This window comes from Microcaecilia unicolor, chromosome 11 (assembly GCF_901765095.1).
Source record: "Microcaecilia unicolor chromosome 11, aMicUni1.1, whole genome shotgun sequence".
In the NCBI taxonomy this organism is placed as follows: domain Eukaryota; kingdom Metazoa; phylum Chordata; class Amphibia; order Gymnophiona; family Siphonopidae; genus Microcaecilia; species Microcaecilia unicolor.
The window spans coordinates 182,365,182-182,392,324 of record NC_044041.1 but is presented as its reverse complement, the minus strand read 5'-3'; the positions used below and the strand labels follow the sequence as shown (position 1 = coordinate 182,392,324).

Here is a 27,143-nt window from a genome sequence, read left to right as displayed (position 1 = left end):
TTACGTACTATGGGGATTTTAGGCGCCATGCCTTATAGAATATCGCACACAGCTAGATGCACACGAAAATTTTAACGAGCGCCCAATAACATCAGTAACTGGTTGTGCTTCTTACTCAATTGTGTTGTGTGTGCGTCTTGGACACATGCCAAATTTTAGGTGCCATATATAGAATCCAAGGGATCAATTATAAATAGGCTAAATTTATGCACATACTTAAATAATTTAGGTTTGGGCATTTACACCTGCTCCAGGGTAGGTACAAATGTCCATGCAAGCAATGCAGGTGTGATTTTTGGCCAGTTATGTTTATAAAACTGACTTAAAGCAGGTGGCCCCCTCATAACAATTACCTTCTGTGGGGTAATTTATAAGTAGGTGCCTCTAGTTAGGCGCCCATAGGGTGTGCATGAAGTCTATTTTTATAATGGAACCAAGGCGCTATGTTCTGTTATAGAATTCTAGTCTAACCATCTATCAACACACCCTAAAATTAGGCCCTCGCATGTAGGCAATTCAAGTGGATGCACCTAAGTATGGCAGGGATACACCTCACTTACAATTTTCTGTAAGTTATGTCATAACATGGGAGCCCCCCTGCCTACGTCCCGCCCATCACACCTGTGCACAACCACCTTGCAAATACGCGTCTACGTAAGTCTAGCAGATTATTTGCAGAATAGCGCTCAAATGCCATAATAGTATTAACATATGTAAGTGCACTCATATGCATGTGGATGCTAATACAGTAATACTGGGTTTTCGTTGACTTCGGTTACCGTCGGTTTTCGGTTTTCGTCGATTTTTTTTTTCCGCGAGAAATTTGTCTCAGATTTTGTCGGTTGCCTCGGATTTTGTCAGCATGCCCATGTGACCTCACTGCTAATTTTGCGAAAACAAAGGGCGACCCACGCGTTCTCCTGCTCAGTGATTCATATGGAAATAATTGCCTCGGTTTTCGTCGTGTTTCGGATTCGCCGATTGTTTTCGGACGGATTATCGACGAACACCGAGGTATCACTGTATTCTAAACATTTGTATGAGTAACGTGAACTTAAATGTCAGCACCTATACAATTGCCCTTGGACCTTTACCTGAAACAACAATTTAGTGCGTCACACCTCCCTAACAAAAGTGTGCAGTACATGAGGAACATTCCTCAATATACACTGTTACATTCACCTACTTAAATCACCCAACATCTTCTCTTTACCATACTAAAATCGTCCATCTATGGCTAAACCTGCAAGGCCCACTGTTGGCTTTCACTCTTGAGTAGTGCAAGACACAACAGCAGCATCACCTTTAGTGCAACAGAGCATAAGACGTAGTGTACAATTCCCGATGCACAGGAAAAGACAAGATGTCCCATCATACATAGAGTTTGTTCCGCTTTTGGGGTGGTGCTGAGATACATTCGATAAAGAGGAGGACCAGATTAGAAAAGTGCATAGAGGAAGCAGGCAACAACCCTGAAATGTAAAGTTAGGGTTGCAGACCTTATGTGGTCTGTTTCGGCAAGAAGCTGTTCCAGACACTCAAGTCATTAAATTTGCCTCTCTTAGATATGGCCTCCACATTAAATGGCCAGTGTAGCAAATGCTGAAATACATCTCCTCCTGCACCTCCTCCAAAAAAAAACTCTCTTGCTGAAATTCAGTTTTCTGAGATGCCTATGACGTGTCCAATTTAGTTCTTTCTTCGGAGATGCTATATAAATACACTATTTCCTTGGTTGAGAAATGTCCTGAGAATATAAATGGTCTGTCAAGCCATGAGTCAAATGCCAGAATCTTCTACTAGTCTTTATGGCCCAGGGACTTGGCTCACCCCAGCTAGATCAGACTCCCACTGAAAGGAAGAAAGAAAAGATTGAACATATCCCTTCTGTCTCTGATAGCAATCTTTTCCAGAAAGCCGAGCAACACTGGTTGTCCTCATCGAGGAGATCTGGTTCTGCTCGTCTTCTCTCTGCCATGGGTGCTCTCCTATCAAGGCCACCCATGATAGGAGCTACTGGAGCTCAAAGGGAACTCGCACAATCTTCAGCTGAAAAGACTGCTCGCCATTCATTATCTTTCCTCTTCCAGCTTGCCAGTTGGAGTCTCCTGTAGACCTTAATCGCCACTTTGTGCTGAGAGAGTTAGAAACGACAACATCCCTGCCAAGAGACAAGTAAATGAGGTCAGAGGACAAATATTTGTCTACTCTGTAACTTGCAGAGAGCGTCCTATTAATCAAAGAAACTAACTACTTTTCCATCCCTCTCTCTTCCTCATCAGATCCTTTTAACTTCCTATATACAGAATCTATACCCTATATAATAATTTGCACCTCCATCTGGATGCCTGGGTTCATAACACAGTTCCCATTACTCCGCCCTGGGGATGATGTCACAGGGCGGACCAATGGGAAGTGAGAGGGAAGGGAACCCAGCAGCAGCCACCAGAGGTGAATAAACAATCGCCCCCCCCCCCCCCGAGTTCCATGACCCCCTATCTCCCTCCTTCCACTCCTGTCCGTCCGAGTTCCACGGGCCCACTCCAGTCCGACGGCCCCACTCCCGTCCGAGTTCCATGACCCCCCCCCCTCTCTTCGCCTTTCTACTAGGGTCCATTTACCTCTTCCATTCTCCAGGCGTGTTAAGGTGAAAAGCCCTGGAGGTCTGCCTGACATTATTTAGAACCCAGCACACAGCAGTCAGACTCATGAGTTGTCACAAATGAGTGATAGTCATTTCAGGAAGTAAGAGCAGGTAGGAAATTCAAGATATGTGCTTGTAACTGTGGGAGGGGTGAGATGCTGTCATCCAATGCAGTGGTTCTCAACCCAGTCCTCAGGGCACACCCAACCAGTCAGATATCAGGATATCCACAATAAGTATGCATGAGGTAAATTTGCATATTAGGGAAGCAGTGCATGCAAATCTCTCTCATTCATATTTTTGTGGGTATCCTGAAAACCTGACTGGCTAGATGTGCCTCAGGGACTGGTTTGAGAAGCACCAATCTATCAATTCCACTTGTTTTGTTTTTCAATTCCGTGATAGATTGGGATTGATATTCAAATTTCCACTATTCCTCTAACTTTCTGCTATTGAGCGATTTATTTCAAGCAAGTCTGGCTTCAGCTTACCCAACTGCAAATGAGCAATTAGCCATTTCAAGGAAGTGAATATGAAATTTATGTACAGACTGTTGGATGCGGCTTTGCAACAAAAGTATGCTGAGATCTTTCTAAATGATTTGTTACTGCACCCAAATACAGCAGAACTTGTATGTTGCTTACCTCAACACTCTCAAAAGACCTTGCTGCTTCCTTTCCCTGCTTAACCTCTGTCTTGCCGTCAGCGTGTCATCTTTCCAAATGGCATTATTTCTGCTGTACCTACAGATTAAAACAAACCCCTGTTAGTCAACCTGAAAAATAGGAACCATGTTAAGATTCGAAAGGAGTGAAACAAAGCAGATTAAGGGCAATTTTCAAACTCTCTGCCCAGGCGCAAAGCTTGTGGGTTCTATGTAATCACAGACCTAGACGTAATTTACACAGGGAAGGCCGTCACATCCTTTTCTGCTTTTTATGCAGGTGAAATTTCAATGGAAAATCCAACCTTAACACACCTCTGGGAACATCTGCTTGCACTTTTCTCTCAAGACAAAAGATTGTCTTCCCTCAATCTTTTAAAACTATGTGTGGCCTTCATAATATAGTTTAAAAAGATTGAGGGAAGACAATTTTCAAACAGCTTTGAAAAAAATTACCCTTCATTTGTCTATGCTTTCTACAGCATCTGAGGTTGCATACTGTCAAAATCTAATTTCACTGTACTATACCTTGTCCTTTGCTAGCAAACTGTTTCTCTATAAAATATACTTCCTTTGACACAAACCATGTCTCGGCAAGTCAAAATTAGACATCTTTTTTTTTTTTACTACCTGGGGCGATAGGCCATGAATGGCTATTAAGATCAAAAGATAGGAGTGAGTCAAGAATTCATATCCCCTCCATCTTTCCAAGGAACTGCAGAACTGCAGCAGTCTCCCACGGAAGCTCATGGAGGTTGATTTGGTAAATGATAGGGAGGTTTCTATCAATGTTAAGTAAACGTGGGAATGAATGCAGTGTTCTGCATGGGATTCAGCACCACAGAGTGCCACAATCCAACTCCACTACACCCTCAACAGACCCTCCCCCTATCCTGACAATTCGCTGTACGGCTCAGCAGAGTTTCATGACCATTACACAACAGCAGGCATCAGTGTTGCTAGAGACAGCCTGAACCAATCTTAACCAATACACGGACTATTTTCTCCACAAAATATACAAGTGGCATAGCAGCAAAATTCCAGCACCTGTTCCGAACAGAGAAGCAATTTATTTATTTATTACATTTGTACCATCTCAGTGTGATGCTGGCAAATCTAGTCCTACAAGTACCAGCAAGCTCATTGTATCTAGTGCATGTCTGAAAAGCCAAATGCATCTAGTTTAAGAAAAGCCCAAAAAGAAAAATTCCTGTGTATATATATGAACGAGGGAGACACAATGGACTAGATTCAGTAAATAGGACCCAAAATAAGGCACAGTTAAAACCTGCGCTAACCTAGGGATTCTATATAGCGTACCTAGAAATCCGCGCCAAAATCTAAGCAGATTCTATAACAATGTGCATAACAAGCTTAACAAGCTAATGAGCGCTGATAACAGCACAACAAGCAATAATGAGCACTAATTGGCACTGATTAGAATTTAGGCACACAACTCGCTAAGTGTAACAAAGTGTGCCAAGCTTCTCAAACACAAGAGTAGCCATACTGGGTCAGACCAATGGTCCATCTAGCCCAGTATCCTGTTTTCCAAACAGTGGCCAAGCCAGGTCATGAGTACCCGGTAGAAACCCAAATCATGGCAACAGTCCATGTAGAACCACAAAGAAGAGCAAGATTCTGGAATCCTAAAAAGTGGCAAGATTCCATGCAGAATCTCAGAGAAGCAACATTCCATGTAGAACTCCAAAGAATAGCAAGATTCTGGAATCCTAAAGAGTGGCAAGATTCCATGCAGAATCTCAGAGTAGCAACATTCTATACTACAAATCCCAGGACAAGCAGTTGCTTCCCATGTCTGTCTCAATAGCAGGCTATGGACTTTTCCTCCAGGAATTTGTCCAAAAAAATGGTTGTTGCACAGGGTTTCATTTTGGGGCCTATCCTACCCACACAGGGACTTAAACCCTGGACCACAGATTAAAAGTCTGATGCTCTACCAACGGCTATGCAGACCCCAATGGTGGCAGGCAAGAAGGGGTGTGGTTATAGGTGGGGAAAGGGTGTTTTGTGGGCATGCCAAACTCACGCATGTAGTTATAGAATATGGCCCACTGCGCATAAACCTACATGCTGGGATTTATGCCACATTTCGTTAGTGTAAATGGATGCACACTAGTTTTAGAATACAAGCGTATTCTATAATTGGTGCCTAAATCTAGAATATGCTTAGTAGGCACTGATTTCAGAGCTGATTTTTTAGGCTCCATATATAGGAATTTCCCCCTACGCACCAATTCTGTAATGGCAGCTTAGGGCTAAACTTCTATAAATGGTGCTGAAAAAAATCGGTCCCCCCCCCCCCCCCCCAAAAAAAAAAGTTTGTATAATAGAGCTTAAGGTCCCGGGGGGTTGCAGTTAAAAATTAAGCACATCCGTTTGCACCAATGAAAATATGGTGCAAATACCCACACCTAAAGGACAGGAGCCCAATTACTCTTAATTGCATGCATAACCAGAAACCACACCCACCATCCACCCTGAACAGCCCATGACCTTCCCATTTCTGCACCCCTTTTTCAGGACATGCATAAAATTATGCCCCATAATTTTCACTCCTTCTGATCTTAACTTGGTTCCTATTTATCTGCATACATCTTAGTTGATTCCAATTAGCACTATTAATAGCTTGTTAAAAAGCTCATTATTGGTGTTAACTGGCTAATAACTACACCCTCTCCAAAGACATTACACGATGTGATACCCGCAAGCGAGCCTTCTCCGGAGTAGCCCCCCACACTCTGGAATGCATTGCCTGAAAGGCTCCGCTTAACACAAGACTATCTCTACTTCAGGAAGCAAGTGAAAGCTTGGCTCTTCAACCAAGCCTTTGATGGAAGAAGTAACTAACTTGTTAGTCTCACTCACACACACAAGGAGTGATTCGGGCTGCACATACTGCAGCGGGACATGTTTATCCACTCCTCCATGTGCAACTTTCTTCAAATCAGTCACCTTACTTTCTAATTCTTCCTACTTTCTTACCCATCTATATGTTACAACTTTGCCTTACCCTTCACTACCAATTATAATGTTCTATTACATATTGTGTTAACATTGCTAGTATACCATGCCATACTTTGTATTGTTTTCAAATATTTTTACTGCTGTAATTGCCTATTTCTCATGTTTGATCTATTCTTACTGTACACCGCCTTGAGTGAACTCCTTCAAAAAGGCGGTAAATAAATCCTAATAATAAATAAATAAAAATTAATTAATTAAGATGCACACCCAAATTTGCATGTGTATCTTAATGCACCCTTTATAGAATTAGAGGGTTAGCGCTAAGCAACCTTTATTGAATAGTGCTTAGCGCAGACTCCCCTGACGAATTTTGGGTGCACGGACTTTAAGCCTGCCAAAAGCTGGTATAAATCCTGCGCCCAACTGATGCCAGTTGGGCACAAAAATCCAAATATTCCATAACATCACACCTAATTTCTGGGAATGCCCTTGACCCACCCATGCCCTCCTATGGCCACACCCCTTTTCAGTTGCACACTAGGAGGTCCTTTTACTAAGCTGCGGTAAAGGGGGGCCTACGCTAGTGTCAGCATGTGTTTTTTCACATGCGCCGAGGCCCCTTTATACCACAGGGGATAAAAGGCTGTCTTTTTGTTCTCAACAAGAAATGGCCGTGCAGTAAGTGAACCACTTACTGTGCACCTATTTCGGGGGGGGGGGGGGGAGCACTTAACATCACCCGTTGAGGCTGAAGTAAGGGCTCCTGTGCTAACACGGTGGTAACAGGGCAGTGCCGATTACCACCAGGTAAGTGCCGGTCAGTGGCGAACCTAGGTCGGCTGCCACCCGGGGTGGATCGCCGCTGCGCACCCCCCCCCCAGGTGCAGTGACGTCCATCCCCCCAGGGTACAGCACGACACACACACACCCCCGGCGCAATGACACCCCCCCTCCCCGGCACATCAACCCCCCCTCCCCCGGGCGCAATGACACCCCCCTCCCTGGCGCATCAAGCCCCCCCCCCCAGGTTGCATTCTTGGTTGCTGGAGGGTGCAGAGAGCAGCCGCACGCCTGTCAGCTCCACTGCCTCCCTGCTCCCTCTGCCCGGAACAGGAAGTAACCTGTTCTGGGCACAGGGAGCAGGGAATCAGCGGAGCCGACAGGCACGCGGCTGCTCTCTGCACCCTCCAGCAGCATGCACCCGGGGTGGACTGCCCCCACCACCCTGCTCTTGCTACGCCACTGGTGCCAGTGATACAAAAATGGAATTTTTTTTTTTTGTAGTACCAGAAATGGTGCTTGCTGGGGGTGGGAACTACCGCTGGGCTCCTGCCGCACGCCAACCCTTTAGTAAAAGGGCCCTTATGGAATTTAGGGCCCTTTTTACTAAGCCTTGTAGGTGCCTATATAGGCATATTTTCAAAGCACTTAGCCTTCCAAAGTTCCATAGGTTTCTATGGAACTTTGGAAGGTAAGTGCTTTGAAATATGCCTCCATGCGAGCCGAACGCACACCAAATTGGAGTTATTGCCCGGTTACTGCGTGGCCCTTGCAGTAATTTCAATTTTGGCGCTGTGTCCGCTACACGTGTCTGAAAAATATATTTTATTTTCTGGTGAGCGTAATGGAAACGTGCCAAGTGGCATTTGATGCGCGTAAGTCATTACCGCCCAGATTCTTTACCGCGAGGTCTATGGCTGGCGGTAAGATCTCAGACCCAAAATGGACGCGTGGCAATTTTCATTTTGCTGGACGTCCATTTTCGGCAAAAAAGAGGCCTTTTTTACAGGCGCGCCTAAAAAAATGAAATCGGTGCACACCCAGAACCCACACCTACACTAACGCAAGCCACTTTCAGTGTGCCTTTGTAAAAGGACCCCACAGTGCATAGGGAGATCAGTGCATAAAACTTAATTAATGCCAATTAACTCCAATAATTGATTGTTAATACTGAATTGACTAATTGGTTTCCGTGTGCAACTGAGATCCGCACCCAAATTTGGGCACCCAAATTCTGGCGAAAACTATATAGATTCCAGGGGAATACCTACCTTGGCTTTGACTGGCAGAAAGTGGTACAGGAGCCGTCTTTGAAGTTGGAACACTCACACCGGCCCAGGGATCTCTTGCGACGTTTTGGCGGGTTTCCAAGTCCATACGGAATAGTTTGTCTGGTAAGGGGAAAAGCAAATGTCAAAAATAAATCAATACCCTCTTACAGTATCAACTACAACAAGCCTAAAGATATGTGCCGTCTGCAGGTAGCCAAGTACCAGTCACACAGACACGGAGATTATATGCAAAGCTGGGAGACTCACAAAAGCTTCTAATCTGTGTTTAAACTCATTCCATATCTGTTCAGCACCTCAGATATTTTATACAGCAAAATATAAATAGGAGTTTACTCATCTAATACCACAAGAGATTAGCTTTGACTATACAAACGTACATACAAGTTTATTACTCACACCTCTCCTACTCCCTTCACTCTTGCCCATCCCCCTCTGCCTCATCTACCCTCCGATTGCTCACTTACCCTTGCTCATACTTCTCCTACTCCCCCTCATCCCTGTATTTCTACATTCCTATTTCTTTTATTACTCCGAAAATACTCAATTTATTACTTTGTAATCCCAATTACTATGTAAGCCGCGTTGAACCTGCTTTGAGTGGGAAAGCGTGGGGTACAAATCAGTGGCGTACCAAGGGGGGGGGGGGGGGCCGGTCTGCCCCGGGTGCACGCCACTGGGGGGGGTGCTGCGCGCCTGTCGGCTCTTTGTTTTCATGCTCCCTCTGCCCCAGAACAGATTACTTCCTGTTCCGGGGCAGAGGGAGCATGGAAACGAAGAGCCGACAGGCGTGCGGCACCCCCCCCCCCCCACAGCGGCGTGCAACCGAGGGGTTCTTTTGCCGGGGGGGGGGGGTCACGCTGCACCCGGGGGGTTATTTCACTGGGGGGGAGGGTCGCGCTGTTCCGGGGAGGGGGCGCTGCACCCGGGGGGCGGGGCGCATCGGCGATCCGCCCTGGGTGTCAGCGCCCCTAGGAACACCACTGGTACAAATGTAATAAATAAATAAATTTAGTTTAGTGTAGATCCTTGATGTACCCTTTCAGTTATGAATATTCATTTTGTGAAGGGTGGTACAGAAAATGTATAAATAAAACTAAACTAATACACCAAGGCAGTTTGCAATGAATAAAAGCATTAAAATACACACAAAATATAAATATAAATTCTACAACCAAATTAAAAACTCAAAACCTGTACATGCCTATTTGGAACACAGAAAATAATAGATGAAAATCTTATGGCCTATCCAGTCTGTCCATCTAGACCAATTTATAAGCTCTCCAATCTCTTCCAAACCCTATTTATAATCCTCAAAATAGCAACCTGCCAGATTCTATCCTAGTCTCCTTCCCATTTTCTCTGCATTCTTTATAGTTCCAGAAGTCTTCACAATAATTTGATGACCCCTTTTCATTTACAATTACAGTCCTGGCTTTCTCCAGCATGAAGGATCTGAATATGCTAGCCTCCCTCCCGAAGGGATCACCACAGAGCCACAAGCAAGCCTATGGAAAGGCGAGTGGTTGCCAATAAATGTAACTTTAACAAAAACCATCAAATGGTTACTTCTTTGGAAATTCAATAAAAGGAGTTTTTTTTTTCCCCAAAGTGTGTTCATTCTAATGAAATTATTTCAATGGTACTTTTATTTTATTTTTATTTTTGCAAAGGGATCAGAGTGGATTATTTCTCAGTGCAAACCGATAGAAGCTCAGAAGCCACATGGTCCAAAGGGTTAACGTATTTCATTATTTAAAAAGTCAAATGGTAGGTTCTTGACTTTTCAAATCAGCTGTTACCCTCTGGCTCCCCCTAGTGCTCCGAATGAGTGAAAGTCAAATCATAGTAACATAGTAAATGACGGCAGATAAAAAGACCTGTACGGTCCATCCAGCTTGCCCAACAAGATAAACTCATTTAAAATCTTACTATCCAGTTTACAGATTTTTGAGGGGAAATCGGGTAATGTCAGAGGCAATTTAAAGGTCCATCTCTGGGTGTCCTTTAAACTTTCATAAAGCAAAGTAATCCCTGGTGCAGCATCCAGATCACAAGCAGAGGCTGATAACTTCATTCCCCATCATATGGCAAGTCACAAGAGCTAACAACCCCAGTTTTGTGGAAATATATGAAGGGGCATGGCTCCAGCTTTCTGTCTCCCTCCCTCCAACCACTGCCTTTATGCCCGGCCTGCCGGTTTCCTCCTGCCCCTTTGGGCTTCTAGCTCAGACTCAGCCTACATGACCTTTCACTGACTACTTGTATAACCCTCCTAGCCCAACCAGATTTACAATGATAGTATTTTTGATCAGTGGTTAGCTTAGCAGAGTTTAAAAAGGGGTTAGACGGTTTCCTAAAGGACAAGTCCATAAATCACTACTAAATGGACTTGGGAAAAATCCACAATTCCAGGAATAACATGTATAGAATGTTTGTACGTTTGGGAAGCTCGCCAGGTGCCCTTGGCCTGGATTGGCCGCTGTCGTGGACAGGATGCTGGGCTCGATAGACCATTGGTCTTTCCAATGTGGCATTACTTATGACCATAGCTTTCTAGTATGCCTGTACTTTAGGTTATGTATTTCTGACATTTATATCCCACATCATCCCAAAACTGGTTCAGGTTCTATGTGGCTTACATTAAAACAAAGTCATTATTTGTACAATTGCTAGATTACATTAAACAAAGTTTATATAAGACAAGATAGCTTGGTTAGAGACAGTGTAATTGAAGAAACATTTGGGTACAAGTAATGGAAACAGTAAGATCATAAATTTGTGATATGTTAGATACGAGGTTGGTTTCCTCCATCAACAATAATTACCAGGTAATTATTTTAGGATTTTACGAAAAGAGGGGTATTCTTTTATGTGCTGTAGTTGTTTGGGTAGTGAGTTCCAGCCCTTGGTACATTGATATCTATTTATTTATTTGGATTTTGCTCACACCTTTTTCAGTAGTAGCTCAAGGTGAGTTACATTCAGGTATACAGGGTTATACTACAAGTGATGAATAAAAGGTGTGAAGTCATGGCCAGGGGGTACATATAAGCTAGACAAGCTTCAGCTAAGGGTCTCACATTACAAAGGGCCTCATACTTTACAAACGCATTTATTTTTTTTTAGTGAATAATAACAATTATAATATAAAATAATCATTATTGATTTTATTATTGATTATTATTGCTTTATTTTTTTTATTTATTGTCTAATAAATCTAACATTTACTTCCTACTTAATCAAGGGGGGCCCTCTTAAATTTTACACTTTAGGGGCCACAATGAGCATAAATCTAGCCTGTATGAACTAACACTCCTTCACCTTGGGAAGCAGAAGCCAAGACTGGGATTTGAACCTGCATCACAATATAAGAACTTTTCACCAGGCTACTACCCTAATGCTGCCTTCATCCAGTGGGTGGTGCATCCCTTGGAGATCCAGTTATTAGGAAAATCTGTTTTCACACTTAGAAAAAGACCTGCTAAATAAAACACCCTGTCTTCATTTTCTACCTGTTCCAGAACAGGCATCAAGAGGTCGATAGTTTGTTCCAGTGTTTTGTACAAGCTTGTACTAAACTTGTTATATTTACATCTTGAATCACCGGCAGGTCCCTCCTCCTTTTTAATCAGATTTTTCATAATGTTTAAAGGTGTTCCGACATGGATTAATTATGGCAATAAAGTAATTTAATACCGCATGTCATCATGCCTTTTATTCCCCTGTCAGATGGAGTTATTCTGAATCTGACAGGGATTGTTTACAGGTATGCAGGTCCCACATACTTACTCATGGCAAAAGCAGGTGCTATCAAAGCCGATCTAGAGCATGGATCACCCTCTATTTATTGCTCCAATTGCTCTTAAGACAGTTCAAAGTTACACTTTATAGTAAAAATGTTCTCCCCTCCCCTTCCCCAATATTTTAATTTCTCAAGAAACCCAGTCTCTCTGCCTGTCTTTGCAGGATCACAGATGATAATGACAGAACGACCACAAGGTGCGCTTAGCCTGCCCATTCCCGCTGCAGTACTCCAAGCTGGCTCAACCATTAGACAGATTAAGCAGTTGCCTAAGGTGGCGCCTTCTGGGGAAAGGGACAGCAAACCCCTGCCGCAGTTAAAGCATAATAAGTCCTAGCCACCACACAACCTTGTTTTCTTGCAGGGAGGATGCACAGTTTTCAAACAGCCTATACACCCAGGAAAATGACTTTTAGAAGCTGTGCTCAGATATGTGAAACCAAAGTTTAATATTTTAAAGTTTAATGTTCAATTCTGTGTTTCTGCAGGATTTTTCTGAGAAGAATGGTGTTGGGGTTATCATAATTGCTGGATTTGATTATCAAATTTCTTGGGGCTAGGGAAATAAAAGTTAATTTGGTAAGGTGGCGGAGGCAGACCTGCAAAGCCTATGCAATTTGGGGATTCACCCTCACTTTCTGGCACCCAAGCTTTCTTGAATTTTGTAACTGGTTTGGTTCCCACTGTAAGACTATCCCCTATCTATCTTCACTTTAGCACTGTCTTTTCACTTGTTTTCTGGTGTTACAAAGGATTTAACTTCTATAGAAGTTCAGGGGTAGCAGAGCTCCATTCTGTTTACTTCCTAACTCAAAGTAACTGGCACTTTGAAAGATCATATAATGATCCTAGTGGGACAGTGAGCAAGTGCCTGCTCACTCCATTGCTTCAGACCCCATCCCTTCCCCCTCCCCCGAAAAAAAAACAGAAGTTACTACCAGTTCCCACACTGAATTATCATTAAATGATTGCTTTCAATAATATTTTGAGGTGAGTCCGGTTAAAATAAATGAATAAATAAATAAATAAATAAAAGACCTAAGGCTTAAAAGGCAGGCTTAAAAAAGAAATCGTCTTTTTTTTTTTTTTTTTTTTTGCTTGTTTGGGGTTTTTTTTTTTCACCAGTACAAGTAATATTTATTTATTACTCACCCTCCTGTTTTCCCAAAGTAATTATTCCAGGTAAAAGGGCAAAGAATGAAACCAAATAAAGCAACTTTCAGTAAAATAAAGTGAAACACAGGTGCTCAGAAGTGCTTCAATAATAATCCGACAAATACAGTACAGTGTGGAGAGAATCAAGCGACATGCAGAAGAGACAAATGCTTATGTCTAGTCTAAAAAGCAGTTGAAAACGAATCTATAAGAGACAACATAACATCTTGTTCAGTGTCTCTTCAGGAATCACCATGGGGATGTTCTCAGTGGTTATCATTTCACCGGTGGGAACAGTTGTGTAAATTCCACCCATGCAGGGGAGCCCAGGGAAGTAGGTGACCCCACTTATAGCTGCTTCTGTATCCCCCCCCCCCCTAAAAAAAAAAAAATCCTACTCTGACCCATTTGGGGGCCCTTGATTTAATCTATTAAATTCCTAATTCCAACAAACCCTCACAAAGAACAACCGTATCCATAGGAGCCAACTTTTCAAAATTATTGGGGGTGCTAAGACCAATGGAAATAACCCCTCCCTGGACACATACAAGGAATTTTCCCAATATTGGGGGTGCTTAAGCACCCACAGCACCCACAGAGTCGGCTCCAATGACCGTATCTCAACGAATTATTACTTGAATTGGTTATTACTCTATTTACCATTAACTTTCTCTTTGCTTCGCGTGCAATTTCTCATTCATGATAGATTTTCTAAATGTTAAACGCCCATAGTTATCCCAGTAGGTTTATGATACTGTATTGTAAAACTGGATTCTTACAACAAAGTTACTTTCTTACGCATTATTCTTTGTTATGTATCCTATACTGTTTATTGTAAGCCGCATTGAACTCAAACTTGTTTGGGATAACGTGGGATATAAATAAATGTCACTAAAAAATCCATAAATCTTCGGACATTAGGTGGGAGCCTAAGTGATCTCTCTGTCTACCGTCACCGCAAGTGCCACTTACCCTGGAGTGTTAATCCAGATAATGTCCAAGTGACAGAAGTAGATGCATTCCTTGTCCAGCCAACTGTTGCACGAGCATCGCTTGCTCCTCGCCGGGTGTCCGTCGCTGCCCGCTGCCAAGCGAGGGTCCAGGGCAGCAGCGCCCTCACCTGCAGCAGAGAAGGGAGGCGGAGAGCATGAGGCTCTGAGCTCAGCACCTCAGGAATGCACGGCGGCGGCTCACGCTGCCACATTACACCTCATTCTCAGGGATTAAAAGGATTAGAGAAGCACAAAACTTTCTGGTAGGTGCATTCTTGCTGCCTGGAGTGTAATATCACTCAGCAAACAGATATCCTCCCCCTTGCTATGACCTTTTACGGCAAAAAGAAAAGTGCAAAGATAGACACAGACGTCAAATTAGAAAGATCGAGTTGAAATCGTGGAGATTTCGTCAATGCAAGAGCAAAGACTGAAATGCAGCCGATTAACACGTACATCCTAACCTCCTTGCTTGCTTTTTTTTTTTTAATCAACTGTGCTTCAAATATGTGACTTACTTGTGCATTTAAAGAAGGGAAATCTTAGAAAAATCCCTTTTTTTTTTGCCACTGCACCTTTCTCCCTGAAACATTCCATCTAAAATAATTGTGTGCAAGGAATCCAAAATTCATCATAGAAAATGCTTAGTCTTCAGACCACTATTCTCTTTACACACAGTACGAGGCGTTAAGGAGAGCTCGGGAATTGCAAACACGGTTCGTGCAAGATACACGTGGAGCTTCCCCCCAGAGCAACTCCTTCACCTTGCAGCTCAGTGCTGGATGCAAGCAGGAAAGTGAATGTGGACGTGAAAAAGTGAAACTTGCGTGTGTTATTTACTGCAGCAAGTGAACCAACAAATGAACCCCCCTCTCCCCTCATCCCCGTCACTTTGTAGAGGCATCAAAAGCAGCATTAAACATTCTGTTACCAAAAAAAAGCATCCTTTTTTCAATATCATCCTCAAAAATATATATATATCTACATAAAACCACGCTCACTTTGCACAAGAAAGTCTGCACACACAGGACCAAACACAAAGAGAAGAGACTGGCAGTCTCCAGTTTACCTTCTTGCAGCAGTATGCAGAGACAGAGAGCGAGGGAAAGCACGCTGGCCGGTCGCTGTGCCATTTCTGAGTTCTTTTTGGCCATTCAGCAGCTTTGGAGAGACGGTGACAGCTTCAGCTCTGAGCCACAGGTGCTCTGAGCCTCTAGTGACAATTTAGCGGGATTAAATATGCAGAGCAGCCCTGAGCTCCAGGCGGAGGCCACGCCTTCAGCATGGACCGGGCTCCGAGCCAACCCCTCCCTTGGCAGGGACCCAGCTCTCTCGCCCTGTGATTTAGCCTCGTTCCTAGGAACCGCTTTATCTGTTCTGCTCCTTTATGGTGCTTTTTATCTGTCTATAATATATTGGGGGGGGGGGGGGTTAATAGATATCTGAGGATGAGAAGTAGGGGCGGGGGAAGGGGCTGGGCAGAAGGGTCTGTCAGGTCTCTCCAAGGTACAGTTCAGGCTCCCGATCGTCTTCCAGTCAACAAGAGCAGGAGACGTTGCCAGCAGTCTGTGCGAGCAGGTAAATATTTTGCCGTCCAAGTGAGATGTTGTAATGTAGTGCATTTGAGACGGATTCCTCCCTGGTTATCAGCACATGCCTGTGTTGCTGTGATGAGAGAAACCTACATTCCAATCCCAGCACTATTGTGCACTATTGTGAACACTTGAGACATGTTTTTCAAGCACTTTTTTCACTTTATTTATGGGAGATTTTTTTGATTATTAGACTACATTTGATATTTTGGTGGGCTCCTCGATCAGATAAGCGGTATTTAATTGCATTTACTTACAGTCTGTTGGGCAGACTGGATGGACCGTGCAGGTCTTTTTCTGCCGTCATCTACTTGACCTTCTTGTGTGCAGTTAGACTGTAGGACCTTTGGATCCAGGGTCATTGTAAGGCAGTGATTAACCTTATGAAAGCCGATTTGCATTTGAAAGTAATATAGAGCTGTAACAATTCCATATTGTTTATGTTTTTTCTTGGTAGATTCCCCTATCAGTTTATTATTTATTTAAGCTAAAATGGAATCCGCTTCAGCTATAAGACCTTCATTTGAGACCACATGAGAGTTGTGCCTCAATTTATTCCCAAACCCTCCTTCTGTGATCATTTTTTTTTTCTTTTTGTGGGAGGCTAGAAACAATGGCGCTGTGCATTCTGAATTCTGTTGCCACTGAGATTTCCTCCACTCCATCCCAGGGACCTAGGAGCAGGGGCATAGCCAGACAACAGATTCTGGGTGGGCCTAGGCAAGAAGTGGGTGGGCACCAAGTGTTCACCACCACCACCACCACCACCAAAAAAATATCTCAGCTGGCAAGAAAACGCTTCTTTCCACCTTGGCTTACCATGAAAGGGAAGTCTTCAGCTGATAGAGCTTGGGATCTCCACCAGCTACCAGTAAACATATGCTACTGTTGGGTGGGCCTGCCCTGAACCCTAAGTGGGTGGACCCTGGCCCACTCAGGCCCACCTGTGGCTACACCACTGCCTAGGAGGATGCTGGTTTTGACCATTCCCAGCCCCTGCCGTCCAGATCCCCCACAGGGGGAGTGCTCAGCATCACCACTAAGGCATCAGCAGCGGTCCTGCTATTCTTCCATTAATTATTAAATCATAATCCAGATTTTACAGTGCAAATTAAGGAAGTTATTATTATTTTTTTTTTAAACGTGTTTAATGAAACAGAAACAAGAAAACCAGTGTTGCTAAAGGCTGTGCTGAAAGCCGGCTGTAATAAATGACCTTTTCAAGCTGGAGGGGGAGGGGAGGGGAGGGAAAGAGGATTCAAACCAAATATGGATGAATGAACTGCAGAAATGGAAGATTTTGTGGAACAAGCAGAATTTGCAAAATGTTCATCTCCAAAGTTCTCCATCCAGGATCTATGCACAGAGAACAGACTGGGAGAATAGCTACCATCACATCATCCCTATGTTTAGCACCTTTCTGGCTGGAGGAGTAGCCTAGTGGTTAGTGCAGTGGACTTTGATCATGGGGAATTGGGTTCAAGTCCCACTGCAGCACCTTCTGACTTTGGGCAAGTCATTTAACCCTCCATTGCCCCAGGTACAAATAAGTACCTACATATACTACTAAATTGCTTTGAATGTAGTTGCAAAAACCACAGAAAAGCAGCATATCAAGTCCCATTCCCCCTCCCCTTGGAGCACAAGTGCATGCATAACGAATATATAGTGGAGCTGTGGGATCCCAAAAACTCCTAGACTGTGAGCCCTTACAGTTCTGTAAGGAAGTGTGGTAGCCGTGTTAGTCCACTCTTAAGGTTATCAATAGAAATCAAACAAAATAAAACATGGAAAAGAAAATAAGATGATACCTTTTTTATTGGACCTAACTTAATACATTTCTTGATTAGCTTTCGAAGGTTGCCCTTCTTCGTCAGATCGGAAATAAGCAAATGTGCTAGCTGACAGTGTATATAAGTGAAAACATTCAAGCATTACTATGACAGTAAAATAGATACCATTGGAGATTCTACATGGAATGTTGCTATTCCACTAGCAACATTCCATGTAGAAGGCTGCGCAGGCTTCTGTTTCTGTGAGTCTGACGTCCTGCAGGACGTCAGACTCACAGAAGCAGAAGCCTGCGCGGCCACATTGGTGATCTACAAGGGATGACTTCTACATGGAATGTTGCTAGTGGAATAGCAACATTCCATGTAGAATCTATAGAAATCAAACAAAATAAAACACGGAAAAGAAAATAAGATGATACCTTTTTTATTGGACATAACTTAATAAATTTCTTGATTAGCTTTCGAAGGTTGCATTCCTCCCCCAGAGGGTCGCCTCTCTCTTACACATTCCATCTACCCTCAGCCAGTCTTCCATTCTCTTTCTTTCAAACATCCCACCTACTCTCATCTAGTCTGTTAGTAATACATAATTATCTTTAAAATCAAGTATGGTACTAGAAGATTGAAGGGTGGCCAATTCGGAGAATTGGTGGATCATGGACGTGCCTCCCAGTTACACGCATAGTAATGCTGACCTTCTATTTATAATAGAACTAGGTGCCATGATGCCATTACAGAATTAGCGCTAGATGCACGATATTTGGGTGGCTAGGCTAAGACACCAATTCATAGAATTGCCCTTTACATTTTTACCTGAAGCAATGGAGGGTTTAGGGGCCATTTTACAAAGGTGTGTAAGGGCCTACACGCATTCACTGCATGTCAAATCAGCTTTACTGCTCCGTTACTGCGTGCCCCAGGCGGTAGTTCTGTAAGGAAAACAGGAGTAGTGAAAAGACTTTACATCACTTTGGCAGGTGCAGCTGAAGGATAAGGAGCAGCCCATAAGGGGGTCCTCTGTGGATTGCTGCCTCTGCTCACAGCAGGACTGTGAAGAGATTGCCACACCCTTTTTTGTAGTTAGCACTCTGCTACCCAGCATCACACTAAAATTCAATCAACATTGGGCTTGAGGAAGGGTACAGATTATCTTTTCACCACAAGCATATGAGGAAAACAAAAAGGACATCCACAATTAGCCACGGTGAGTTCCATTCAGGTACCATAGCTGGAGGGCTCACAGTCTAGCAGAACAATTCTATGACAGGGCATTTGGAGACAGGTGCCATTTATGCATGTCAAAGGTGCCATGACATTGACAGGTAGTGGCTAAGGTAGCTTCTAAGTATCATAGCATAATAAGAACATAAGTGTTGCCATACTGGGTCATACCAATGGTCCACCTAGTCCAGTAGCCTGCTTCCAATAGTGGCCAATCCAGGCCACAAGTACCTGGCAGAATCCCAAAGAGTAGCAAGATTCCGGAATCCCAAAGAATAGCAGAATCCCAGAGTAGCAAGATTCCAGAATCCCAAAGAGTGGCAAGATTCCTGAATCCCAAAGAATAGTAAGATTCCAGAATTCCAGAGTAACAAGATTCTGGTATCCCAACAAGTAGCAAGATTCCAGAATCCCAGAGTAGCAAGATTCCGGAATCCAAAAAAGTAGAAAGATTCCATGCCATCAATCCCAAGGCAAGCAGTGGCTTCCCCCATGTCTGTCTCAATAGCAGACTACGGACTTTTCCTCCAGGAACTTGTCCAAACCTTTTTTAAACCCAGATACACTAACCACTGTTACTACATTCTCTGTCAATGAGTTCCAGAGCTTAACTAGCTGTAAGGAGGGCATACATGTGGGTGGAGAATTGGTGGGTCATGGACGTGTCTCCCAGTTACACGCATAGTAATGCTGACCTTCTATTTATAATAGAACTAGGTGCCAAGATGCCATTATAGAATTAGCGCTAAATGCATGATATTTGGGTGCCTAGACTAAGACACCAATTCATAGAATTGCCCTTTACATTTTTACCTGAAGCAATGGAGAGTTTAGGGGCCATTTTACAAAGGTGTGTAAGGGCCTACACGCATTCACTGCATGTCAAATCAGCTTTACCGCCTGGTTACTGCGTGCCCCAGGCGGTAATTCTGAATTTGGCATGTGCCAAAAAAGATACGGTAGAAAATATTTTGTATTTTCTACCGCGTGGAGCTTACCCCATGGTGGATGGCAGTGTGTGTGCGCTGCATCCCTACTGCCCGGGTAGCGTGTGAGACCTTACCACTAAGTCACTGGGTGACGGTAAGGTCTCAGGCCGAAAATGGATGTGCGCAGGTTTTTATTTTGCTGCATGTCCATTTTCTGGCCCCTTAAAAAAGGTTTCACAACAACAACTTTCAGGATCAGTATACCATAAATTGAGTAGAAACTATCTAAATTCACCAATGGTGAATCTTATTGTGCTCTTATTGCACAATTGCAGGAACCAAATCTAATTTCAAAAGTACTGTTTCTCAAGAGTACAATTATTCAAAAAAAAATAAGGAGCCTGCAAAGTGCCTGCAAAGAGGTGGGAAAATGTGGGATACAAATGCAACAAATAAATAAATAACGACCCAAACCCACACACCTTGCTGATTCAAATTCCAGCATTCAATAAATATGGTTGGTCCATCTATAATCATGGGTCAGAAAAACCTGCCTCGGAAAGTAAATGTTTAGTGGATCCAAAACGCTTTTCAATTTTATTATACTATTCACTTCCACTAAATAGAGCAAAAAAAATTGAACTTAGCTTCTTTTGAAGTGCACAGTTGATTTTCCTTTAAAAAAAGGTCCTTTTTCTAGAACATGGTAAAAACTGGCCTGACGCAGGCCCCAAAGATTATTATTATTATTATTATTATTAACATTTGTATAGCGCTACCAGACGCACGCAGCGCTGAACACCTGACACAGAGAGACAGTCCCTGCTCAATAGAGCTTACAATCTAAAATAATACAGACAGACAAGACGATTAAGGGCGAGGGAAGTACTGGGCGAGAAGGAACAAGGGGGGAGGCAAATGAGTAGTGGCTAGGAGCCAAAAGCAGCAGTGAAAAGGTGGGTTTTCAGCATAGATTTGAAAACAGGTAGAGATGGAGCTGGACATACAGGTTCAGGAAGTTTATTCCAGGCATAAGGTGCCGCGAGAGAAAAGGAACAAAGCCTGGAGTTAGCAGTGGAGGAGAAGGGGGACGACAAGAGAGATTTGTCCAGTGAGCGGAGTTCACGGGGAGGAATGTAGGGAGAGATGAGAGTGGAGAGGTAATGGGGGGCTGCAGAGTGGATGCATTTAAAGGTCAGTACGAGAAGTTTAAACTGAATGCGAAAGCGGACAGGGAGCCAGTGGAGTGACTTGAGGAGTGGGCTAGTGTGGGTATAATGATTTTGGCGGAAAATAAGCCATGCTGCAGAATTTTGGACAGACTGGAGAGGAGAGAGATGACTGAGCGGAAGACCAGTGAGAAGTAAATTGCAGTTATCCAAGCGAGAGGTGACAAGGGTGTGGACAAGGGTTTTGGCAGCATATTCAGAAAGGAAGGGGCAAATTTTACTAATGTTGTAGATAAAGAAACGACAGGTTTTGGTGATCTCCTGAACACGTGCAGAGAAGGAGAGAGAGGAATCAAAGATGACACCAAGATTAGGAGCAGAGGAGACAGGGAGGATGTGAGAGTCATTAACAGAGATAGAGAATGGGGGAAGAGGGGAGGTGGGTTTAGGGGGAAAAATGAGAAGTTCAGTTTTAGAGGCAGATGCACTAAACTTTAATGAGCCTATAACGACCCTCCAACGAGGAAATTTTGATCCGTTGCATGCATCAAAGGGCTTTTACAGAGGAAGCTAGCAGCTAATGAAAACGGAATGCAGATGAGCAATTTCTGTACAAACCCCATTGAAACGAGATGCACTAACCTTTTCCGATTGCCTTAACGCAGAAAAAAGGCAGGAAATCTAACGAGAGCAATTCAATTCCATTCACATAGAACATAGGGCCTAAAGAAAAGGAAGAGCAAAGAAGACGTGAAGTAGTTGTTGGAGATGCAGAGCTAAAGTAGGGAGATAAAGATTATGGTAAGGGAAAACAATAAGGCAGGGGCGTAGCCAGACTTCGATGGGAGGGGGGTCCAGAGCCCGAGGTGAGGGAGCACATTTAGGCCCCCCCGGCGCCGCCGACCCCCCTCCCTGCCGCTGCCACCACCACCATCAACAACTTTGGACCCCCCCCCCGGCCGACAACCCTCTCAACCCCCCCTCCCACCGCCAACCCACCATCGCCGTCTACTACCTTTGCTGGTGGGGGACCCAAACCCCCACCAGCTGAGGTCCTCTTCTTCCTTCATTCTTTCTGTGAGTCTGACGTCCGTGCAGGACGTCAGACTCACAGAAACAGAACGAAGCCTTGCGATCTGCAGGGCTTCGTTCTGTTTCTGTGAGTCTGACATCCTGCATGTTGTACGTGCAGGACGTCAGACTCTCAGAAACAGAACGAAGGAAGAAGAGGACCTCGGCTGGCGGGGGTTGGGGTCCCCCGCCAGCAAAGGTAGCAGACGGCGACGGCGGGTTGACGGTGGATTGGCGGCGGGAGGGGGGGTCGAGAGGGTTGTCGGCAGGGGGGTCCAGGGCCAAATCTACGGGGGCCCAGGCCCCTGTGGCCCTCGTAGCTACGCCCCTGCAGTAAGGAAAAAGAAAAAAAAAGAAAAACACACACAAACACAGTGACAAGAGATTGCAACCAGCATAGGTGGATTCAAATGCATGATGGATAAGCCAGGTTTTTAAGGCGGACTTCCAGTTTTTAAGGGAAGGGGGCAGAGAATTCCATAGGAAAGGGGCAGCAAATAACAAAGTGTGATGTCTGGTTGTTTCCAGTTGGGCCTGTTTCAGACCAGGAAAAGCTAGGCGGTGGTCCTTTATAAAGCAAAGTGAACGAGCTGGGGGAACATGAGATCGTGAGAGATGATAAGTAAAGAGGAAGGCCTATCCTAAGTTTTGAGCATTATACACCGTTGAACTGGGAGCCAGTGGCGACTTTGGAGTAAAGGGAAAACATTTATTTATTTATTTATTTTGTTATATTTGTACCCCACATTTTCCCACCTATTTGCAGGCTCAGTGTGGCTTACATAGCACCGTGGGGCGAAAGCCTCCTCCGGTGAAGAAACAAATATAGAGTGATGTTATTTTAAATGAAATAGATATGTACAGACACATTAGAGAAACATAGAGAGGTAAGTTATATAAAGTTCATTAAGTTCATAACAAATTTGGGTTTCTTTGAGTTACTGGATTCAGGTAATTAAGTTGGGTCCTTAGGATATGCCTTTTCGAACAGGTAAGTCTTTAGTGATTTCCGGAAGTTGAGCTGGTCGTACGTAGTTTTCACGGTTTTTGATCATATCATTGAGAATGACAGAGTTTAATGGCTGTGTTTTGATGAGATTACAATTTTTTTAGGTGTGTATGAGGACAACCTAGATAGACTATATTACAATAATCTAGGGGCCGTATTACAAAGGTACGCTGAAAAATGGTCTGTGGTAGTGTAGACGCGTGTTTTGGACGCGTGCAGAATTATTTTTCAGCGCACCTGTAAAAAATGCCTTTTTTAAATTTTTGCTGAAAATGGACGTGCGGCAAAATGCGCATCCATTTTGGGTCTGAGACCTCACCGCCAGCCATTGACCTAGTGGTAAGGTCTCACACGGTAACTGGGTGGTAATGGCCTACATGTGTAAAATGCCAATTACCACCCATGCACCAGAAAATGAAAATATTTTCCAGCACGTGTAGCGGACACACATCAAAAATTTGCCAGTTTAGTGCCAATTAATTAGTTATGGGGCCCTTTTACAAAGCTGCGCTATAAGGGTGACCTGTGCTTTTACCGCAAGGGCCAACTTAATTACCTGAATCCAGTAACTCAAAGAAACCCAAATTTGTTATGAACTTAATGAACTTTATATAACTTACCTCTCAATTAATTAGTTATGGGGCCCTTTTACAAAGCTGCGCTATAAGGGTGACCTGTGCTTTTACCGCAAGGGCCACTTAATTACCTGAATCCAGTAACTCAAAGAAACCCAAATTTGTTATGAACTTAATGAACTTTATATAACTTACCTCTCTATCCACCTTATAATCGAAAGAGAAAAACGCCTAGATTTCGACCCAAATCGGGAGATAGACGTTTATCTCACAAAAACGAATAAATCGGTATAATCGAAAGCCGATTTTGGACATTTTCAACTGCACTCCGTCGCGGATGCGGACAAAGTTGATGGGGGCGTGTCAGAGGTGTGGCGAAGGTGGAACTGGGGCGTGGTTATTGGCCGAGGAGAGATGTACGCGTTAGGGCGATAATTGAAAAAATAAAGGCGTTTTTAGCGAAAATTTAGGACACTTTTGTTGGACTCTTTTTTCACACGAACAGATCCCAAAAAAGTGCTCTAAATGACCAAATGACCATCGGAGGGAATCGGGGATGACCTCCCCTGACTCCCCCAGTGGTCACTAACCCCCTCCCACCACAAAATAATGATGTTTCACAACTTTTTATTTTCACCATCAAATGTCATACCCACCTCCCTGGCAGCAGTATGCAGGTCCCTGGAGCAGTTGTTAGGGGGTGCAGTGGACTTCAGGCAGGTGGACCCAGGCCCATCCCCCCACCTGTTACAATTGTGCTGCTTAATGCTTATTAGTCGTCCAACCCCCCCAAACCCACTGTACCCACATGTAGGTGCCCCCCCTTCACCCCTTAGGGCTATAGTAATGGTGTAGAATTGTGGGCAGTGGGTTTTGAGGGGGATTTGGGGGGCTCAACACACAAGGGAAGGGTGCTATGCACCTGGGAGCTCTTTTACCTTTTTTTTGGTTTTTGTAAAAGTGCCCCCTAGGGTGCCCGGTTGGTGTCCTGGCATGTGAGGGGGACCAGTGCACTACGAATCCTGGCCCCTCCCATGAACAAATGCCTTGGATTTATTCGTTTTTGAGCTGGGCGCTTTCATTTTCCATTATCGCTGAAAAACAAAAACGCCAAGCTCACAAATTGTCGAATAAAACATGGACGTCTATTTTTTTGCGAAAATACGGTTTGGTCCGCCCCTTCATGGACCCGTTCTTGGAGATAAACGCCCATGGAGATAGACGTTTTCGTTCGATTATGCCCCTCCAAGTTTCTCTAATGTGTCTGTACATATCTATTTCATTTAAAATAACATCACTCTATATTTGTTTCTTCACCGGAGGAGGCTTTTGCCCCACGGTGCTATGTAAGCCACACTGAGCCTGCAAATAGGTGGGAAAATGTGGGGTACAAATGTAACAAAATAAATAAATAAATAAATGTTTTCCCTTTACTCCAAAGTCGCCACTGGCTCCCAGTTCAATGGTGTATAAATTACCGCAAGGGCCACACGGTAGCTGGGCAGTAACTCAAACTTGATGCTCATTGGGCACGCATAGGCACCTGCGCAGCTTAGTAAAAGGGTCCCCTAGTCTGATAATCAATAGAGAGAGAATGAGGGATTGGAGGGTATCGTGGCCGAAATACCATCTGACTGAGCACAATTGTCAAAGGATGTAAAAACCAACCTTACATAAATTAGATATTTGTGCAGAAAAGGAAAGTTGGGTAATGCCTAAGTAACAGGAGTCCACAGCCATGATATCAGTACCAAAGACGTTAAAAATGAAATGAAATGCCAGTAGATGGAATAACAGTAGCGAGAGGATTTAGAAACAGATTAAAGAGATGAAGGGATAGAACAGAGCCCTGGGGGAACACCGCAAGTTAAGGTGCGAGGGGAAGACGTAGAAGAAGCTGTGGTGACCTTATAGGAGAGATCCGAGAGGAAGGAAGTGAACCGAGCCAAAACCGTTCCAGTTATACTGAGGGAAGAGAGCTGAGATAGTAAAAAAGCTTGATTAACTAGATCAACAGCAGCAGAGCGATCAAGTGAGCCTGCCAGGATGATTTGTGTTTGTCAAGATGTCGCTTAGAAGAGCAACTAGGACTGTTTCTGTACTAAAAATGGGTTCTGAAGCCAGATCGTTTCAGGTGGAGAGCAAAAGATTTTTCAACAAAAGAGGATGTCTCAGTATAGAATACTAGTTTAGCACCCAGCTTTTTGGTGATTAACTTTTGTCTCCTATATAGATGTTACCCCTATATGGAATGTGTGAGAGTTATTTGAAAGGTGACCATCTTCACTGAAGCAGAGCTGTCAACACATGATTCATGTCAGTAGTTGGTCCCTGGATGCTTCTTAAAATATGTTTGTTATGTTAAAAAAAAAATTTTTTTACAATATACGGTCTTGCATTTATGTGATACATACTTTTAAATATTGAAGTTTAAATTTAAGAAATGGATTAATAAAATATTTAGAGATAGTAAATTGGACCAATGAGGATGTGTGGTGATAGATATACTTGGTGGGTGGGTGGGGGGAATTCAGTAAATGACACCCAAAGTTAGGCACTGGGATGATCTGGCCTAAGCTAGTGTTCTATAAAGGGTACACCACACAGACTAGCTTAGCGTAGATTTCACACCTATCATTCAGCACCTGCATTTTGGCCTGACGAAACCTGGTGTAAAACCTGGTGCACATTTACAGTATTCTATAACATTTAGGCCGATATTCAAAGTGATTTAAGCGGGTAGTACCGCGAGTTGCCATGAAAGGTCATGGCAGCCATTTTACAAAGATACCACAAGGGCAGGAGCGAGGGAGCTGCACTCCTGTCCCCAACAACTCTGTTGCACCACCAGAGATGTAGGCAAGCCCTTTCACAGTTTGGGTGAGGCAGGGGTCTCTTCTTGATGTGGGCTGAGGGAGGGAAAGAGGGGATATTAGCGCAGGGGGGTGAGATTGGGCTTGGGGGCTTTTTTTAAAGAAAAAGATTTATGTGGGTCCTGGACATATATTCAGCCAGGGCTGCATAACTCTTATGCAGCCCCTGCTGAATATTGTCTGAACCCGCATAAGCTCCGGGTGCCCAGGCCACCCAAAATTATCCCCGATATTCAGTTTTGGTGCCGGACATGGACTGACACTGAATATCTACTACTACTACTACTACTATTTAACATTTCTATAGCGCTACAAAGCGTACACAGCGCTGCACAAACATAGATCAGGGGATAATTTAGCCGACGACAATCAGAGTTTTAAAAAAACACTGACCACCACCGGCTGAATATCGGGGGGATTGTGCCTAACTTCTGAGAACACCCCCGATCCACTCATGCTCCTCCCTTAGCCACGCCCCTTTGGAACTGTGCACTATAGAATTTAGGTGCAGATGTTCTAGAAAAACACCTTGGGCAGATGTGCGCATAACTCCAAATTCATACCAATTAATGTCAGTTATTGATTGTTGATGAT

The 27,143-nt window shown here is 43.9% G+C and overlaps 1 protein-coding gene across 1 annotated transcript; it reads right to left on the bottom strand.

Annotated features, from left to right (window-relative positions):
• Positions 1-1,012: 1,012 nt before the first annotated feature.
• Positions 1,013-15,458, bottom strand: EDN2 (endothelin 2). The gene is made up of 5 exons (XM_030218619.1): positions 15,387-15,458; positions 14,298-14,445; positions 8,348-8,467; positions 3,289-3,387; positions 1,013-2,161 (listed from the first exon to the last, which is right to left on the bottom strand). The coding sequence occupies exons 1-5, from the start codon at positions 15,448-15,450 to the stop codon at positions 2,014-2,016; spliced, it is 579 nt and encodes a 192-aa protein (XP_030074479.1). The 5' UTR covers positions 15,451-15,458; the 3' UTR covers positions 1,013-2,013.
• Positions 15,459-27,143: the final 11,685 nt, after the last annotated feature.

What these genes read in the sequence shown, in the direction of transcription:
- EDN2 (XM_030218619.1), bottom strand. Translation starts at nt 15,450, where the DNA reads ATGGCACAGCGACCGGCCAGCGTGCTTTCCCTCGCTCTCTGTCTCTGC. An exon ending in ATCTGGATTAACACTCCAGG is followed by an intron (nt 8,468 to 14,297) that starts GTAAGTGGCACT and finishes TCCCCTTACCAG; the next exon opens with ACAAACTATTCCGTATGGAC. An exon ending in GGTCTTTTGAGAGTGTTGAG is followed by an intron (nt 2,162 to 3,288) that starts GTAAGCAACATA and finishes GTCTCTTGGCAG; the next exon opens with GGATGTTGTCGTTTCTAACT.